The 17985-nt window shown below is 37.5% G+C and overlaps 1 protein-coding gene across 1 annotated transcript; it reads right to left on the reverse strand.

Moving 5' to 3' along the window:
- Window positions 1–1749: 1749 nt before the first annotated feature.
- LOC103954242 (2-oxoglutarate-dependent dioxygenase 19-like) lies at window positions 1750–3287 on the reverse strand. The gene is made up of 2 exons (XM_048569431.1): window positions 2950–3287; window positions 1750–2644 (listed from the first exon to the last, which is right to left on the reverse strand). Exons 1-2 carry the CDS (start codon window positions 3172–3174, stop codon window positions 1832–1834), a joined length of 1038 nt encoding a protein of 345 aa, XP_048425388.1. The 5' UTR covers window positions 3175–3287; the 3' UTR covers window positions 1750–1831.
- Between the last annotated feature and the right edge of the window lie 14698 nt (window positions 3288–17985).

The raw sequence follows: 17985 nt of genomic DNA on the forward strand, positions 1-17985 counted from the left end.
TTATTTCCCACGTGTATCTTGACAAGCGGGGTGTTGCGCTCAAGACTTTCAAGGACTTCTAGAATAGCTAGCTAAATAGATTGACAAATCAAATCATTGGGAAACAATTAATACTTATTTAGTTTGATTTCACCATAATAAGATATTAAACCAGCATCTCCCCTATCAATCTCACCACCCTATTATGATAAAATCAAACTAAATGGGTCTAAATGTTTATCTGTTAACAATCTAATGAGTTGATTTGTCACCCACTAATCTGATCCCTCTCGTATGGTTATGGATCTATTGCATATTTTCTTTGCCGTGGGATGCTTGGAAAGCAAGGGAAGTGTAATCAAACCGAACAGACCACCAACATTTTTTCGTTTTTTTTCCCTAAAAATAAGATAATTAGTGGCAAACTACGGTTATCCATTTCTTCCAAGCCTAGAGAGGCTATAGGAAATTTCACCCTGCCTGTGATCATGGTCAAGCAGACTCACCAGCTTGGATTAACAAACCTGGGACCTCCCACTTTTTTTTTTATTAGGAAGCCGTAGTTCGTTCCCTTACCACTGACCACTTTCTGTGATTCACCAACATTTGAATTTTGAGACAATCAATGACATAAGGAAATGAAAGCAATCGGGCAAGCACATTGTCACTTTTAATTGTATGCTCTTTTCTTTTAACTGGATTTTATACTATGATTTTAAGTCCTCGACATATAATAATATACAAGGCAAGCACATGGTTAATTTTACAATAATTAATGTAAAACTAATGGAATTGATCATCTAATTAACAAAATTTACGCACGACATATCTAACCTCTAACGGAATTTGATTACGGGGAAGCTATACCAGAATCCGGTGATGGCCAAAAGCACGTATCGATAAGTTTAATCAGAAAACTAAACAGTCCGTTAAACTCTTTTCTCGTGTAATGAAAGATAACTTAGGAAACTGTATAAATTCAACCCTACATTATTAAGATGTTTTGTTGAATATCTGTGTAAGTTAATCTATATCCTCTGGGAGTGGACTTGGAAAACAGAAAACCGAAAAAAACGACTGAACACTGTACTGAAACTGAGAAAGACCATATCAAAATTAGAAAACCAAACCAAAACTATTGGTTCAATTCTGATTTTGATGGTTCAAAACTGAATTGAACCAAATATATATAAATTCATATTTTATTTATTTATTTATATTGGGTATTATTTTTTATGCTCAATTTCAAATCAATCATTGGCTTAAAAGACCAAATATATTGAAAGCCCCATCCCCTGAAAACCGAAGCCTCTTTTAAATCGAAACTGGCTGCTAGTCTGCGATGTTTGATAATATAAATAGGGGTGTGATATCAACATATTTCATTTTACTTCTTACACATTTTTTTAATTTTCAGCCGTCGGATCGGATGAATTGAAAAAGATCAACGGATATAAATTATCAAGAGGTGTGTGAGAAGTAAAATAGAATGTGTGGATAGCACATCCCTATAAATATTAAGGAAAACTAATGAAAAGTTCAAAAACAAAAAATTGTTTTAATGAAAAATGATAAATAAATGTGTAGTAAATAGTACTAAGAAAAAGAAAAAAGTATGATTTTTCATTAAAAGTGAATTTAGTACCAGAGATATTATTGAACTACAAGGCTGTTTGGTGCTAATAGCACATCAAGCCAACTCCGATGTGACATGATCATTGTAACAAAAGAAGAGAAATTTAGACTAAAAACAGTTCGAAGAAAAAGAAATCAAAAGGAAGCTGCAGCTCTTTCAATATGGTTGAGATCGTTTGAAGTGTGACCAAGCCACGGGACTGTGTATAAAGCTCAGTTACGCTAGTATGTGATCAAAGGTGGATTTCATGTAGTTCTTGCCGCTCTGTTGAAGCTGGATATACTCCTTATAATTCATTCCAATGTATTTCGGAGCTTGGCCTTCTTTTTCCAGTAACTCCGGTGCCGGTGCAATAAGTGTATCAACAGATGGTCCATGTGGTATGGCAATAGATATCCTCGTAGCTTTGTTGTTCACAGTTGCCCGATGCATCACACTCTTGTATTTGCCATTAGTAAGAATTTGCATTTGGTCAGCGAGGTTGACAAAGAAACCGTTGGCGGGGCCGTTGACGGTGAGCCACTTGCCGTTATGTTCAACTTGGAGGCCATTCATCTCATTCTGGATGAGGAGGGTGACAAGGCCATGATCAGTGTGATGTGGTATACCAATTGCATGTTCTGGCTGAGGGCAAGGCGGATAGTAGTTGGCGGCGAGCATTTGTAGGCCGCGATCCATGTTCATCGCATCATGTATGTAGTTGGTCTCCAATCCCAAACTTTCGGAGATTGCGCGTGTTATCTCCAATGCTACTTCTCTTGTTCTCTTGCTGAACTCCATTGAAACCTCACTGAAGCAAGCCGGTTTGTAGAGGGAGTAGAACTCGGGATGTACTCTCACCTTGAAGAAGTCCCTCCAGAGAAGGACTTTGTCTAATGCAAGATTGTAGCTGGTTCCGTACTTGAACATCTCCAGCACATCATTTCCGGATTTGAACTCCTCCTTCTCTTCGTCTGGGAGGCTGAAAAATCCATGGCACGCGTCAATCATCCCCTTCATTAGACTCTCTGGGACTCCATGGTTAATTGCCTGCAATGAATACATCGTGATCATGATTAATTAGCTTGCCTTTTTTTTTTTTTTTTTTTTTCTAATGCTAGGCTTACTACATTTTTCGTACCATATTTATCCCACCTCTCCAATAAAGACACATATGGGACTGATCTCTATTATAGAGATGATACAAATATTTTATTGAAAATGTGACAAAAGTATCATTTTTGTTGTTTTCTTTATCAAATTGCTACAAGTAACTCTAAAACACTAGCAACCGTCACTCAAATATTTCTCCTAAAAAGTAACCGAAGTAGTTAGCACTTAGTTAAACTACTTACAATGAAAAAGCCCCATTCTTGGCAAATTTTGATGAGGTTGTGGACTATTTTGGACCGTTGATCAGGAGATCCCAAGGTGAGCAGGGACATATCAACTATGGGGATTGCAAATTCGGGATCGTTTGGATCTGCTTCATCGTTGGGGTTTATGTTGAAGGCATAAGCAGAAGGAACAGAGCTGAGAGCGGGTGATTCCGCAAGTGATTTGATGCTCCTTACATCCATGATTTGTTGCTCTTCAAATTTGAAGGACTCGGAGAATATTATGTATATCAGAAGAGGATAAGTGAAAAGAATTGTGTCGATAGAGATGAAACTTTTGTGATGATAAACGAAGGAAATGGTTCCTTTTTATGAGCTAGCTAGACACTGAGTAGCTGGGACGTATGTCATCAACTTTCTCGTGTTCATAATCCTTATTATAAATCAATGTGTATGTTGTCCAGCCCGCCTTTTATGAAAGTTATGTATGCTATATTTTGTGGTGAGAAGTAAGGGATGAGGATCTTTTTCGGATTCTGTTTATGAGGATTCTCACATTTTAATCGTTTATCGTATATCATACGATTAGTTTTTATTAGACACTATTTATATTTAATTTTAAACAAAAAAAATTTAAAAATTTTGTGATTGCATGATAACGATTATCGCATAAGATTTAATTCTTAAAATAATCACAAAAAGGATGCAGAGGTCCAAATCCAGAAGTAAGCTTTTAGGAATCACTAATTAATTTGGTGTCGGTGGCCAACCATCTCATACTTATCGAGATAAAAAAATGACATTGAAATGACCAGTCTACAAGAATTAAGTAGTATTTTTGTTTTTTTTTTTTTTTTTTTGGTTTTTCTTTTGAGAAATTAGCTATCTAATTATTCTACAATATATTTAAGTACTAAACTAATCAATTTCAAAATGAAGTTTCTGAGATGAATGATGGGTCTGTAAGAGTTATATAATAGGTCTATAAGAGTGTCCAATCAGTTTGATAATCAAAGATCAGTTCTTCCTTTTCAACAATGTTTTTTTATTTTAAAATGGAGAAAATTAGTGGCAAGCCACGAGTATTCATCATTTTCGAAAGTAGAAAAGACTCACAGAAGCATTTCAGCCTTCCTTTGGCCACAAGTCTGACTTCTACACCAGTAGTGGATTTTGAACCCACAATTCCAAAAGTCCTCGCAGGTCTTGAGAGCGCCATTGGCACCACCCATGTTTTATGCAAGTCAAATTATCAATCATATTTTATGCAAAAATATTATTCTCATCATCTAATTATATCATTATTTATATTATCTCTCTAATAAAAATGAGATTTATATGCATTAGCAAACCCATCTCTATTAGATATATGATACAAGTGATGGTACAATATGATGATAAATGTAACATTACTCGTATGTTCTTTCTTCCATGACATGATGGCTTTTAACTTAAAATATAGTTATAAATCAACGTGGACGTTGTCCAGTCCACCTTTTAGAGCATTCCCACCGTTGGGTTTTGCTCGGGGGACAGGGTCCAAAACAAGGGCCCGAGGGCCGGTGGGAGGGCTCCGGCGTGCGGTAGCCCGATGGAAGGGGGAGGCCCGAGCTTCGGGCCCGTGGGGGATTGCCAGCCCGAGGTGGGCGTGACGTCAAGCTGACGCTAGGGTGGCGTAAGCGCAATATTTAATTTTTTTTGTGTCAGGCACGTGCACCCCACCCGCGCGTGGGGGCGCGTCACCGACACAAAAATCAGAAAAAAAAGAATCCGTCAGTTACCGTTGGGAAGCCACGTGGCTTCCCATGGTGCGTTAGATCTCAACGGTCACTTAATTTGAACCGTTCGATCTCAACGGTAAAAAAAAAAAATTAAGTCAGATTTAATATCCACCGTTCGATCTGAGATCAACGGTGGATATTAAAATGCTTTATAAATTAAAAAATAAATGAAAAAATAGTTTTAAAAATCTGAAAAGTTACCGTTGTGACACGTGGCACAATCTGGAGTGTTGGAATTCAAATTTTTTTATATCCAACGGCAGAGATTAATTAATTGAATAAAAATTCAAAAAAAATTGTAAAAAATTCAAAAAAATTCAAAAAAATATCTGAAAAATCTGAAAAAAAATTGTAAAAAAAATTGTTTTTACTTTTCTATAAATACCTTCTCATTATCATCTACCTTACACAACAATTTCATATTTTCTCAACTACTTTCAATCACATTCCTTTCTTTGTCTTAAAGTTTGAATCCATTTTTTTTCAACAAAATGACCACTGGTGCAGGTACGAATTGGTCGCTTATTGAAGATGTTGCGTTGTGTACTAGCTGGGTTGAAGTTACTCATAGTTCGCTTACGGGTAATGAGATGCAGTTGCGAGAAATGTGGAGTCTTATTCATACCAATTATCTTGAGAAAATTGGTGGGAAAAGAACCAAAGAATCGATGTCCAGTCATTGGAAATTACTTAGCCAATCGTTTAGTACATAGAGACGTCTTGGCACAAGCTAGTAGTAATATTCGAAGTGGGGAAAATTACTCGGATCAGGTAACAATATATTATTTATTTGACACCCAAATTTACATTATAATTATTTGTTTGTATTATTTATTTGTTATCTACATAATTTATTATTTATTGTTTGTATTATTTATTTGTTAGGTACAAAATTTATTATTTATTGTTACTTATTTGTTACATTATAATTATGTTGTTTGTTACATTATAATTATGTTGTTTGTTACATTATAATTATGTTATTGTTACTTATTTGTTACATTTATTTGTTACATTATAATTATGTTGTTTGTATTATTTATTTGTTACTTATTTTTATTGTGTAGGAACTTCAAGCACAAGCTTGGTACACTACCAAAACCAAAAGCAAAAATAAATCATTCAACCGGTGGGAATGTTGGAATATTGTCAAAGATTGTCCTAAATTTAGAGTTGTGCCAGTCGGTCCAAAAGTGCACATGAACAGCACCCCTCTACACTCTACACCCGATGATGTTCATGAAGATGATGCAGAAGAAGTGCCTGAAACGCCCCTCCCTGAACAAGCGTCGAGTTCGACCCGTTATCCAATTAGGCCTTAAGGTAAGAAGGCTTCAAAGAGAAAAGGGGGTGCTTCCAAGAATGATTATGCAAAGTTCATGGAAGAACTTACTCGCCAAGGTGAATTGACTTTGGCGAGGGAAATGGTGAAAGATGAGGCTGATAAGGCTAGAGAGGCAGCAAAAGCAGCAGCTGTTGAGAGAGAATTTTATGCTAATGAGAGAGAAAGAGAGCCACTTAGGCAAGAAAGGGAACATGTTAGAGAAGAAAGACGGGCTCAACAAGATCGTGAGATTATGAACATGTCTTTAGAAGGGAAGTCTCCAAATTCTAAATTTTTTTGGAAGTTAGAGAAAGCGGACGTGGTGCGAAAGAGGCGTGCAAGAGAAACGATAGCAAGCCAAGGTGGTTCTAGCACCGCAAGAGAAGATCATCCTAGCACCACAAATTGGTTAAGTGATGATGAATAGAGTACTTTTTGTAATCGGAGCCCATAATTTTCCAATCACTTTGGGTTGTAATTTATTATTTATTGTTTGTATTATTTATGTTGTTTCCAATTTCTTGAATATTTATTCAAATTAATTTGGTAAGTTATTTATACTAAGAATTACATAAACATAAACATAAACATAAAAAAATTACATATACTAAGAATTACATAAACATAAACTTAAACATAAAAAAATTACATATACTAAGAATTACATAAACATAAACATAAAAAAATTACATAAACATAAACATAAACATACTAAGAATTACATATACTAAGAATTACATAAACATAAACATAAAAAAATTACATAAACATAAACATAAACATACTAAGAATTACATAAACATAAACATAAAAAAATTACATAAACATACCAAATAATAAAACACACCAAATAAAATAACATAAACATACCAAATTCAAAAAAACACACTAAATGAACTTAATTATCTTCAGCTTGTTTCAATGCCCACTGGTCCTCTATCAAGTCAATTTGTCGGGCATTGTGCATGTCTGGCATTTGAAATGCAGTATATCATTGAATGAGCATTTCATTGTAACGTCCATCCTTTTGTAATGGCTCATGTTGCACGGGCTCATCGGTGGCGTCATGAGCACAATATATACGTGTTCTTGAATTGTTCATCGGGTCTGGCTCATATTCATCAACAGCTTCATAATCGTACTCATCTTCCACAATCATGTTGTGAAGAATGATGCACGTCATCATGATGGATAGAAGCGACTCTACATCAAACAATCTGGCAGCACCCCTGATGATCGCCCAGCGAGCTTGGAGGATACCGAAACAACGCTCCACATCCTTCCTGCACCCCTCTTGACAGCTTGCAAAGTGTTTTTCCTTTGCACTCCGCGGACGTGGCACTGTTTTGACAAATATTGACCATCGCGGGTAAATGCCGTCAGCTAGGTAGTATGGCCCGTCGTACAGACGTCCGTTGACCTCATACGTAACTTTTGGTGCGTTTCCTTGCAGGATATCGTTGAACACTGGGGATTGGGCAAGGACGTTGATGTCATTTTGAGCTCCCGGGACCCCGAAAAAGGCGTGCCAAATCCATGTATCAAAAGATGCCACCGCCTCCATAATGATACTTTTTGCTCCTTTTCTGTCCCCGTCAGCGCCTTGCCATGCACTTGGACAGTTTTGCCACGTCCAGTGCATACAATCAATGCTTCCAATCATCCCAGGAAAGCCACGCATCTCCGCCTTCTTCAACAGCCGCTCCAAGTCCATGTGTGTAGGTTTGCAGAGGTACTCAGCGGTGTAGATAGATTCGATTGCTCCGCAAAACCTCATCAGGGACTCAAGAATGGTTGATTTCCCCATCCTCATTATCTCATCCACTTGGTCTGCAGATGCTACATATGCAAGCATCCACATGGCAGGAGTAATTTTTTGCTCAGGCAGTAGACCCATAGCACCAAAAACATCTTTCTTTTGCACAAAATAAGAATCATGGTTGCAAACAGCAATCATGATTTTGTTGAACAAATGTCGTTCCATTCTAAAACGACGTCTAAAGTACGTATCAGGGAATGCACTATTAGGAACAGAATAATCATCCAAGAGTTCCATACCTCGTCGTTGCCTGCTTCTATCAAGGTTTTCGGAACGGCTGGGCCTGCAGATCTGAGCCGCAGCTTGGATGACTCGACGGGAATGTGAGGCTCTGCCCTTTCTTACTTCGTCATCTCTCCTTTGACGCTCCTCATCCTCTTCCCTCTCATTTCTTACCCCCTGGTGATTGAACATTGCTTCTGATTCGTTAAACAATTCTTCCTCTTCCTGATTGAATTCCCACATCATCCTTGAGGAAGAAGAAGAAGACATTGTAAGAAAGAAACAAAAACTATGAATAATGATACAGATTTTTGTGAATAAGGAAGCAGAAACTATGAATAATGATAGAGATCTTAAGAAAATTGGTGTGAGATTTGTGAGGATGGATGGTGGATTATATAGAGGATTCAGAAAGGATTAGGTTGTACATAATGCCACGTGGTATGCAGTCATTCGTTACAAATCTGATGGAAATCTATCCTCAAAGATTGTGAACAGATTATGACACATGGCATGCCGTCATTCGTTAAAAATCTGATGGAAATCTATCCTCAAAGATTGTGAACAGATTATGACACGTGGCGCGACGTGATTGGTTAATAATCTTATCAGAAATCCATCACCAATAATTGTATTTTCAGATAATGACACGTGGCATAACGAGTACGATTAAAAAATTTATCGGAAATCCATCCCCAATAATTGTGTTTTCGGATTTTATGACAAGTGGCGTAACGACAACGATTAAAATTCTTATCCGAAATTACAAATAAAATTATTTTGTATTATTTAATAATACTTCGGATAATGACACGTGGTGCAACGAGAACGATTAAAAATCTTATTCGATATTACAATTAAAATTATTTTGTATTATTTTATAAATTAAAAAAATACTAATATTTTATTGCCTATTGCCAGGGCTATGAAGTGTAACGGTGGAGATGCAAATTCTATTGCCAGGGCTATTTACTGTTCATTAAGGGCAGTTACTGTTCATTAGGTGGATTGAATAGTGCATTGCCAGGGGGAGGGCTCCAACGCTGGAGTTGCTCTTATGAAAATTATGTAGGACAGAGATCCCAACTGGATCTCCCCCATTAAGTCTTAAGGATCCGGAGATTTAGACTCTTAAATTTTGATTCACTGGCTATAATTATTATCGCTTTTAGAATAACCCCTTGTTTGTAATCGTTGGATTAAATTTTAAGAGTTCGGATCTTCGGATCCTTAGATTTGATGGGGTGAAATCCTGCTGGATCTCTATGCATGGCTATATTTTGCGCTCTCAAGACTTGCGAGGAGTTCTGGAATCGTGAGATTCCTGCGGGTACACGACGTGGGCAGGAAATTAAGCAAGAAAGCGTAGTCAAAACTTATCAGCCCGCCAACATTGGAATGTTTTTTGTTTTATTTTTACTCGAAAACCAACATTGGAATATATATGGGACTATTTAAACTAACAAAGCAAATTTGGCAAGCACATGGTTACGTCTTTCAACACTATAAAACAAAGCAAAACCGGCAAGAAAATGGTTACGTCCTTCAACGCTACTAATATAAGTTAGTGCTATCCACATACTTATTTGTATTTTTTATACATTTTTCTCAATTTTTGATGGTTGAATTGAATGAGTTAAAGAAAATTAATGACAAAAAATTAGTAACGGTGTATAGAAAGTAAAAAAGAGTGTATGGATATAGCACTTCCTAAATATAATAACATAGGGTAAATGACAAAAAACTACCTCAACTATTAGTCTCACGACACTATCATACCTCATCTTTAGAATTAGGTCCAATGTTATACCTTCCGTTAGCTTGGCCGTGAATTTCTCAGTTAAATGCTGACGTGGCTTGATTCGAGACCCACTTTTTATTAAAAAATTGAAAAAATATTAAAAAAAAAATTTACCCTAAAAAAAAAAAAAGAAAAAGAAAAAAAAGCCCCAAACACCTATCTTCCCTAACCCGTTCCCTTTACCTGCAAGCCAAATCCCTTCTCCTTCCCCTTCCCTGCAACCCCCGACCCCTTCCCAACCCACGTCAACATCTTCCCCCCAAACCCACCTCTCCCCACCCTCCCTACAACCTAAACCCGCCAACCCGATTTGAAAAACCGCACTCACAATCTCGCTTTCCCAACAAAATTGAGTGGATCCAGATCGCCAACTCGGACCAAGCCACCGTGAAGTCGGCGACAGTTCAGAAAGTGAGTTCAAACGAAGAGAAGAAGAAGCACTACCGAGGGGCCCGACAAAGACCGTGGGGCAAGTACGCGGTGGAGATCCAGGATCCAAACCTTCACCTCCCTGATGCGTTCCATCTCTCTCTCCTGTCTCTCTCACCTTCACCTTCACCTTCATCCATACTTCACCTCCACCTTCATCCATTCTTCACCTCCATTTTTCACCTTCTTCCTTCATCCATTCTTCACCTTTTTATTTAAAAAAAATTTAGACCAAAAAAACCCAGATTTTTTTTTTGTTTTTTTTTTTTTTTGTAGCGGGTTCACTGGGCCTAGGGACAAGGTCGGCAAGGCGACAAGGATGTAGGGCTGATTCGGTGGGGTCCAGCACAGAGGATCGAGGCCGAAACTCAAGAGGTTTTTGCGGATTTCTTCCAAGGAAGCAACTTTGGAGGTCCTAGAGGGAGAAGGGTTTGTATATGATGGATTTTGAGGAGTGGGGCTTCTCTGTTCCGCCGACGTCAGCAATTATTGCTGCTATTGGTGTTACCTAAGGCTGATTTTGACATCACTGAAATAGGAAGAGTGAGATTAGGGATTTGGGTCTGTGGGTTGCTTCGGGTCGGAAGGGTCCTTTTGGTCATATAGGTCGTCGTCGAATGAGGATTTGGTGCAGAAGAGGTAGATGAGAGATGGGTTCGGATCAGGAAGAGAAAGGGGAAGAAAGGGAGAGAATTATAGGGGGTGGGTCCCACATATTTTAAAATAAAAATATTAAAATAATTATTTTTAATTTATTAATATTTTTATCCACTTGGCTAGGAAGTGGGTCCCTTCTCAAGCCACGTCAGCATTTAACAGAAAAATTAACAAACAAATTGACGGAGGTAACCATTGGACCAAATTCTAAAGATGAGGTATGACATTGTCAATTAAATGAGGTATGATAGTGTCGTGAAACCAATAGTTGAGGTAATTTTATGTAATTTACCCAATAACATATAAAAATTCATCCCACTTACCGAATCCAAGCTACTTTAGTGCTATTCACACACCCATTTTACCTCCCACAAGCTCTTTTTAATTTTTTGCGGTTGATCTTTTTCAATTCATTTGATCTGATGGTAAGAAATTAAGAGGTGTGTGTGAGAAGTAAAAATAGGCGCGTGGATAACACTCTCCAAAAAATATCTTCTTGGAAATTTGTACCCAAAAAATAATTCTTTCCAAAAATTATAAGAGAAATGCAAAAGAGACTCCAAAAAATGGGACTCTCAATAGATTCTCTGCCACCTCCAATGTTCTAAAAATTGACCAAGGTGCTCGATGGCGGCCGACCACCGTGAATTCACTAAAATCGTTTAACAAGTCAGCTAGACTATTAGGTGGCGCCTAGACGACCTCTTGGGATGTCTAGGTAGCCTTGGCGACCCCCAGGCGGTTTTGTAACTCAAGAAAAAATATCGCTGCAAAGGTAGTCATCATGTTGCTGCGCCTTTTCCCTCCTATATGTGCATAGAAGAGGGATCAACATAAAACATTTGACAAGAGAGGAAAAGATAGTGGGAGAGAGGGAGCTCTATAAAATCTGCAATTGCATAGAAGAAGAAGTGTGGCAATGCAGAGTTTATGTTGGCTAGGGTTAGAGTTAGAGATTTTAAAGTTGGTTGATAGTTCTTTTAAAATTAGGAATAAATTTTTATTTATTTATTTGTTTAATGTGAAAATAAGGCTCAACCCTTTTTTAATGAAAAGTAAGGCCCAACAATGATTAAAACATATTAGGCTAAGAAAAAAGAAAGGGATCCTCTCCGAATCCCTTCCTCCTAATCCACCTAGTCCGGGAATCCAGATCATTGAAATTTGATCAACCCAATAAAAACAAAATCAAAGCCTAGATTTGTGGCCTAGATCCAGATCCAAACTCGAGATCTAGCTTGGCCCAATTCCAATGTGGATCAGAATATTCCCTAGAATATTCCTTATGTTGACTTTTTTGAAAATTTTTCGGAAACCCTCATAGGCTAATTTCAATGCCTCGAGTCCGTTTTTGACATCTGTTTAGTAAAATTCTGAAGTTTTAACATAGTTGACCACCAGGGCATCTTAGTTGACTTTTTAGGGTTGGCCGTTGACATTTTACGAAAATTACCCAGGACCCTTCTTAGTGTATTTCGATGTGCTGATTCTGAATACGCCACCTGTTTCTCCAAATTCAAACGTTTTAATTCAATTTTACTAATGGTTCCCAATATTATGCTTAGGTGCGATTACTATCAGAGAATTCGACCTTCCTAACTCAAACGGATGTGACATCACAAGTACCTATGAGTGGGTCTTTTCTTTTATAAAGTGTGTGTGTGTGTGTGTGTGTAATTGTTAGTTTCCATTTATACATTTCATAAAGAGCTTTCTACAATATGCCTAGATTAGTGTGACGTTTATAAGATTTAGCGCATTGATATAAATTATGAAGTTATGCTACATCCTACGGGATGCATAGGTATGCATATTAGTATGGATGCTTTAATGGTATTTATGGTTATGAATAGTATTTCATTGGCTAGGGTTATTGGATTATCGAGTTATCGATTTACCATTGCTTGATCATATTTGTGTTATATGCTCATCGTTTGCCTCACCGGTGTTAGTACTCGCCCGAGCTAGGGTCTAGGCTAGTCTTTCATGTGTATGTTCACATCGCACCATTGTAGGTGCCAGTCCTATCCTAGATTGCTATAGGAAATTAGGACTTGTATGTGATGCGCATTGCACCAGTCTTCACGTGATTGTAGTAATAAAGCGTAAATCATTATTGCACTATCGTGTATCACTAGGTTGTGCAAATGTAGTTACTATTTACCACGAGCATTGATATGACGTTATTTACAAATCATCAAGAAATCTTTCTAGTGGTTATAATCACTTTCTGTATCCAAATGGATGGGGAAATATCATCATAAATTCCCTATACAAGGTATCTTGTACATGTGGAGATTATGATAATGTCTCGGTGATTATCGACTGACTGACAAGTCAACTCACTTTCCGTTGGTCCAGGGAGACTACATTTAGATCACTTAGTAAAGTTTCTCATTCTTGAATTTTTCAGATTTTCTAGTATTTCGATTAAGATCTACTCTGATTATGATTCTATATTCATCATCTTGTGCTGGAAAACATTTCAGACAACTATGGGTACGTGTCTACCTTACTGGACTTCGTATTGTTTCTAAGGCAGACATACCGTCTATGAGAATCGCTTGGACCTTAAAATTTTAGTTGTGACAATTAATTCCTCAATCACCCAACAAATACTCTATTAAACGAATCTTTACTATTGGTGATTGAATATTCCAAAAGCTACCATTGTAGCGAAAAGAAATACGTTTAATCTAATTACCTTTTGTTTTAGATTTGATGGACTTGTTTTGACTATCAACTTCTTGAGAGTTCTTTTATCCTTCTCAACATAATTTTTTGCTAAATTCGAGAGGAATTCAATATGAATATGCTTACTATGGCGTTGTGAACTGCATTGTTTGGCTATATCGTGTGTGTGTCACTACTGTATCTCACCATGACTCGTGTTTCACTTCCAAGCCTGGGGAAGTCTTCTTGAAGGGTACGAGTATAGAGTTGCTGTCCGATACCACACTTCACCCTCAAACTAATGGCCAGTCTAAATGAACTATCTCAACCTTCGTGGACATGTTGCGTTTATCCGCTCTATAGTTTTAGCATGATTGTAACAGACACTTATCTCTGTTGAAGTTGCGTGTAACTATGAGATATTGTATAGAGATCTTACGCACAGTACATGATTGACAGACGAGTATTGCGAATAGGTATTCGAATGATCGAGATTACAATGTAAGAAATTTTGTACTATTGACATTGTCGTCCGAAAGGATAGTACGTGAGCGCAATTAAGGCATTAATCAAACGAATTATATATATTTCCCAATGAGGGGCAAGATGGTCATATTGCACCATCGAGAATTTGTTACTTTCTTATCAGGACAACAATGAGTTGTTGGTATTGCGGGTTGCGGACCGTAGTGTCAATAACTTATTCGTTGGGTTCGTTAACTAAGTGGACAACTAAGCCCATCTACGTTAGTATTTTTATTTATTTACTTATCTATTGTTTGGGCTTGACCCAAAGGTACTACACACTTATCTTTGGAGTACATGGCACAACGAGTGCGTAGGTGAAAAATATTCTATGTTCAGTTTTAATTTCAGTACAATTATTTTAACTTTACGTTATTATGTATATGTATTTTGACGTGATGTTATTATACACAAATAAATATTTTCAACTTTATGTTTTTATAAAAGTATTGTATTATAGTATTGTACTAAAGGAGAAGGAAAGTATGAGGTTGGAGGCATGAAAGAGGAATCATTGCAATCCGATTGCAACGGAATGACATTCTCTTTTATGCAACCGCTCTAGCTTGATTTCTTCTTTATATATCTTCTTTCTATTTTGAGTATTTTCTATATAGCAACTTATTTCAAATTTCTGGGACGAAATTTTTTTAAGGTGGGTAGATTATGACAACCCGTCCCTAATTTTATGATTTTATTAATTTTAAAAGAGTGAATGGACGAAAATGATTGTTGACTTTCGTTTACTGTCATTTCTAGATGTGTATAAGCTATTATGTTACCGTAACCTCAAAGTACTTGATGATATGAACGCTTAGGTGCACGGGGAATCGAAATTGGAACTGCGATGGAGATTTTACAGAACTACGAAGCCGAAAAATTCTTTTGTATAGAATTACTAATTACTATTTTATATTTTATATTTTTCATAATTATTATATTATTTTTATATTATTATTTTAATAATTTTTGTGAGATATTTTATTACTTTAGCAATATTTCTGGCCACGAGGCCACACCTGAACTCTCGACTCCACCTATCCCGTGTCCCCTACTCTCTTGGACCCTCATCTCAATTGTCACCACCTCATCACACTCTCTCCAACTTTCCCCGTTTCTCCCTTAGCTCTCTCGCTTGTCTCTATTGATATGAGCATATTTATGCGACTTAATTGGCTTGTTCTCGTGCATTTACGTTGTGTTTCTTTAGTTATTTTAGTCCTTTATGCCATTTTCGTGTGTTTCTAGGTTCATATGGCTAAGGAAGCAATAAGGTGCATTTTGGAGCATTTTGGAGCAAAATTGGGCTTAGAATGGATAGCTTATGCTTGGAGCCAAAGTGTTGGACGAAATTGAAGGCCTTGTATGCAACTTAGGACATAAAACAAAGGGCCTTGCCCAATCAAACAATCCATCAAAGCCATGCAAAACCACCATTCACACACACTTCACACAAACACCTTCCTTGCCGTGCCTTGCACTCCCCCTTTCATTTCAGCCACATGTATTCATCATTGCAGCCACCATTCACTCTTTAATCCACATGCATTCACACACACTTCACACAAACAACATTCACATGCAAACACATGCATTTCCAACCCCAAACACATCCTAGCCGTGAGTTCCATTGCATTTCCAGCTTTTCTTCATCATTGCAGCCACTTTGCCCTTTTATTTCTGCATTAAACCTATTTCCTTTCCCTAAATTCCAGCCATCTTCCATACCTTTCCAACCTAGCTGCAACCTACATACATTAATTAGTCATTCTTTTCATATTGCAGCCACATTCCACACCTTTCCAACCTAGCCACATCCATTTCAGCATCCACACACTTTGCCGTGCATCCCCCTTCCACTTTCCAGCCATTCCATGTCATTATTGCAGCCACATTCTCTCACATTCTCACCCATTCTCTCCCTATAAAACCATGCAATCCCATCACACAATTCATTCATTCCACACCTCCATTCATACACAACACAACACACAACACATCCTGAAATAAGCCTTGCCGTGGGCTCCCTTCCATTTCTATCATTCTCCTCTTCTATTTCCACCACTCCCCATCCAACACACTCCACTCCATTCCACACTTCCATCCCTCCAAAACACTATCCTTAGACCTTGTGCTACAACAAAGAGGAGGAGAAGAGTGCCTAAACGTTCATACAATTCAAGTTTGAGTTGTTGGAATGTTTAGGAGTTTCTTTTCCTCGATTTCAATGTTTAATTTCAATTCTCTTTGTCTTGTACGTATGAGGAACTAAACCCCCCTTGGCTAGGGGGGGATTCGAAATACATGTTTATGCTTGCAATATGATTTGATTACTTCTAATTACGTTTCATAAGTTGTGAATTCAATTTACTTATCTATGTGATTGACAACTTATTTATGTATGTTTATTGAGAGTGCACACTTAATTTTCATGCATGAATATGACGCTAGAATATAAGTGAGTTTCACCTAATAGTTATGAACTTATATTCACAAGTAGTGGAGGTTGCTTATAAACAATCGCGTTAAGTAAATTCTTGCCATAAGTTTCATGCAATTCATAGTAACGAATGCCTCGTCAACACTTATGGTTTTCAAAGAACTTAATGATTCTTCCTTGTATCTCTATTATGCAATTCATGTAGGGAACTTGTGGGGAATGCTTTGGGTTGTCATATGCAATCATCCAATTCATTAACTTAAGGAAAACTTGACGGTTAATTTAAGCGGACCTAATTAACCCGGGGTGTTGAGAATTCATGGTTTATTGAAAAGCAATTAGAAATCATTTTGTGTGCAAGTATAACATGTGTGGAGATGAACCCCTTAGCTAGCTTCCCATCCATTCAATTCCATCAAATTCGTATTTACAATTTGTTTCCTTTACAATCTATCCATTTTAATCTAAATTCGTCCAAATCCAATCCCCCTTTACTTTGTTGAGTCATAGTAGTTAGAAATCAATTTAGTTTGTGTTTTTAGAATATGGTTTAGTTTGGTGTCTTATATTGTGTTTTTACGTTTTTGAATCAAATCCAAGTGATTTTGCAATCCCTCCTAATCCCCGGCTTAGAACGATCCCTGCTTACATACTTACTACAATTGACAAAAAGAGGGTTTAATTTGAGTGCGTATAATTCTCGCATCATCTATCTCTGCAAGTGCAGAGATATTCGACCACCGGCCCTCGCCGCTCCGGCAAGGTTCACCGCCACCAACAATGATCACCATCGACCTTGCACCTCCTCTTTCCCCTTGTCATGCTCTCTCTCCCCCTCTATGCTTGTTGCACATGAACACCGAAGAAAGACCCGACGATTCCTCCCATCCTTGACTCGGTAAGGATTCTTACTTTTCCCTATCGTTTTAGTTTTTTGTCTTTAGCTTGATTTTGAGCTTACACAAGAAATCTGTGACAATTAGTGCATAAAACATCCCTAGAACTCAAACCCAACAACTTTCGAGCCGTTTTCCAGTGAAATACGGCAACGGCCAAGGAAACCAATGGTACTATTCGAATCCTTGTTCCCTGATCTTCGTTTTACTATATTACATTACTAGGTTTAGTAAAGTGTGTGGTTGATTAGAGCCGGGGACTTCATACCTTCTTCTTCTCTTTGTCCGACGGGTTCAACCCGCGAGCCCAGCGGGTCAACTTGACTCGAGAAAAAATAAATAAATCAAAGCTCAGATTCGCAACCCAGATCAGGATCTAAACCCGGGATCCAGCCCGACCCAATTCCAATGTGGATTAGGAATCTTCCTAGAATATTCTCTAGAATATTCTTTATGTTGACTTTTTTGAAAAATTTTCGGAAACCCT

Source organism: the organism of the source record quoted next, unplaced genomic scaffold, assembly GCF_019419815.1.
Source record: "Pyrus x bretschneideri cultivar Hongxiangsu unplaced genomic scaffold, Pyrus_bretschneideri_v1 Contig5, whole genome shotgun sequence".
NCBI lineage: Eukaryota > Viridiplantae > Streptophyta > Magnoliopsida > Rosales > Rosaceae > Pyrus > Pyrus x bretschneideri.